General features: G+C 30.3%; 1 protein-coding gene across 1 annotated transcript; it reads right to left on the reverse strand.

Moving 5' to 3' along the window:
- Positions 1-236: 236 nt before the first annotated feature.
- Positions 237-1,189, reverse strand: LOC108463203 (photosynthetic NDH subunit of lumenal location 2, chloroplastic). Its single transcript, XM_017763142.2, has 2 exons — positions 568-1,189; positions 237-467 (listed from the first exon to the last, which is right to left on the reverse strand). Exons 1-2 carry the CDS (start codon positions 1,063-1,065, stop codon positions 369-371), a joined length of 597 nt encoding a protein of 198 aa, XP_017618631.1. The 5' UTR covers positions 1,066-1,189; the 3' UTR covers positions 237-368.
- Positions 1,190-2,126: the final 937 nt, after the last annotated feature.

The raw sequence follows: 2,126 nt of genomic DNA on the forward strand, positions 1-2,126 counted from the left end.
ACTTTTACTGTCCTGGAGTTATAAATTTCTTACCATTTGTGTTTCTTTAAACCGTCTATGGAAAGAAAATGGTCTAGTTTTCAAACTAGTTTGCAAAAATCTATAAAATTCGTGTCATAAGAAATGACACAGCAATTCAACCTCATTTTAGTTGAAGTAACTGAAACTAGTCTCTTGGTAGCTTCAGCCTTTCTCATGTAAGCGTATGAAAAATTGCTGCAAAAGAATATAACACATGTCCTAAAAGTTGATGATATCTTAGTATTGATTGAAACTCAACATTTCCTGGTCTTACTACATCTGCATCACAATTATGGTCACAATGAAGCAAATTGTAAATATCTCCAGCCGGCACTGCTACCATTGTTCTACCCCAATAATGCAACTAGATCATCTATGGATTTCAATGTCATCTCGTAGTACAAGTACGATTCGTATACTTTCGGTGTGCGAACGTAATAATCGAACTACAAAAATTAAGATGAACAAAAAAAGAAAAACATAAGAAATTGACCTCACAAATGATTTCATAGGCTGGTTCCACCAATTCATAATCTATGAACGTACCTCAGCCATGTTATCCACCAATTCATTTGCTGTTTTCACGTATAAATCTTTTCGACCTTGAGGCAATGTACTCATGGCATTCTTCAAATCCTGAGAAAGATAAGCTTGCTTTAGTCGAATATAAAACATGACATACCTCCATGACATGGTGTCCAACATGTCTCTCATGCTATGTAACCCCTCGGCAGTTTGTTTAATTCTGGCGGCGGCATCTTCCGGAGACAACCCGGGCTCGAAAAACCGTTCCCTGAGAAACGAATGTGTGCCCCAATTCTCTGCTACTGCTACAGGTGTGCCATTAAGCCCTAGTGCTGCTAGTGAAGTAGCAAGAAACGTTGTTACAAGTTTTCGCCGGTTGCTGATTATTACATTGTTTTGTTGGGGTTGAAACGATGCTCGGATTATGGGGAGGGAGAGTCTGCTGCAATGGTGACTTTGGGGTGTAGGGAATTTCTGGTTGACATGGATGAAGAATGTTGAATTAGTGAAGGAGGTCATGATTTTTGGATAAAAAGTATAAGGAAAAGTTGAAGATCATTTAATGGAGCAAAATGTGAGGGTGGATTTTGGGCAGGTTTTGATTGCTGACCGTATCGTCCCCTCATCCAACATGGACCGTAGCTTTTCGGAACTCCTTATCTTACATGAAGTTGACCCCCAAAATATTTTTGCTCTAATTTTGGATTCTAGTACTGCTAAAATTTGAAATTTCCTTTCTCATTGTTTTATTTTTTAATGTTATTATTTGTTTCAAATCCATAATATTGTTAGTTGATATAATTCATGTGATGATATAGATTTTTTTATTTCTATTTGATCACATAAAACTACATGAAAATCTAATAAATTATATTTAACAAAATAAAATTATATGTGAATTAAATGTTTAAGGTTTTCCTTTTTTTCTTTTAGAATCTATATAATATTTTTAAGGGATAAATTTTAAAATGATACATAAACTTTGATTCAATATACAATTTACTACGTGAATTTTAATTTGGTGTAATTATACACATGAAAATTTGATTGTGGTTTAAATGTATACATGAAATTTTAATTTTAATTTAGTCATATTTATTTAAAGAAATAAATACATTAATTTATTGTTATATTGGATAAATATAATTAATGTAAAATGATGCTAGATTAGTAATTGTGTTAAAATTTGAGAGAATTAGATTAAATCAAAATTTCTTGTATAAAATTGCACAAAATCAAAGTTTATATATAAAATTGCATATTAAACAAAAGTTCATGTATAGTTTAAAGATTGACCCTTACTTTAATGATAATAAATAATTGTATTAAATTAAAGTAGAGAGATTAAATATCAAATTTAAACATAATTGAAGGGCTAAAACAATAATTAAACTTATATTTATCTCTATATATCTCAAAATCGTTTGAGCGAATTTGAAAATTTTATTAAATTATAATTTAGCTTAAATTACAAATTATGATACCTAAATTATAGATACTTAATTCTTTTGTTAGAAGTAGTATCTAAATTATACATTCGTTATCTAAATTTATCTCTAACAATAAAAAAAAAAAAAAAC

The sequence above is a fragment of the Gossypium arboreum genome, chromosome 13, assembly GCF_025698485.1.
Source record: "Gossypium arboreum isolate Shixiya-1 chromosome 13, ASM2569848v2, whole genome shotgun sequence".
NCBI lineage: Eukaryota > Viridiplantae > Streptophyta > Magnoliopsida > Malvales > Malvaceae > Gossypium > Gossypium arboreum.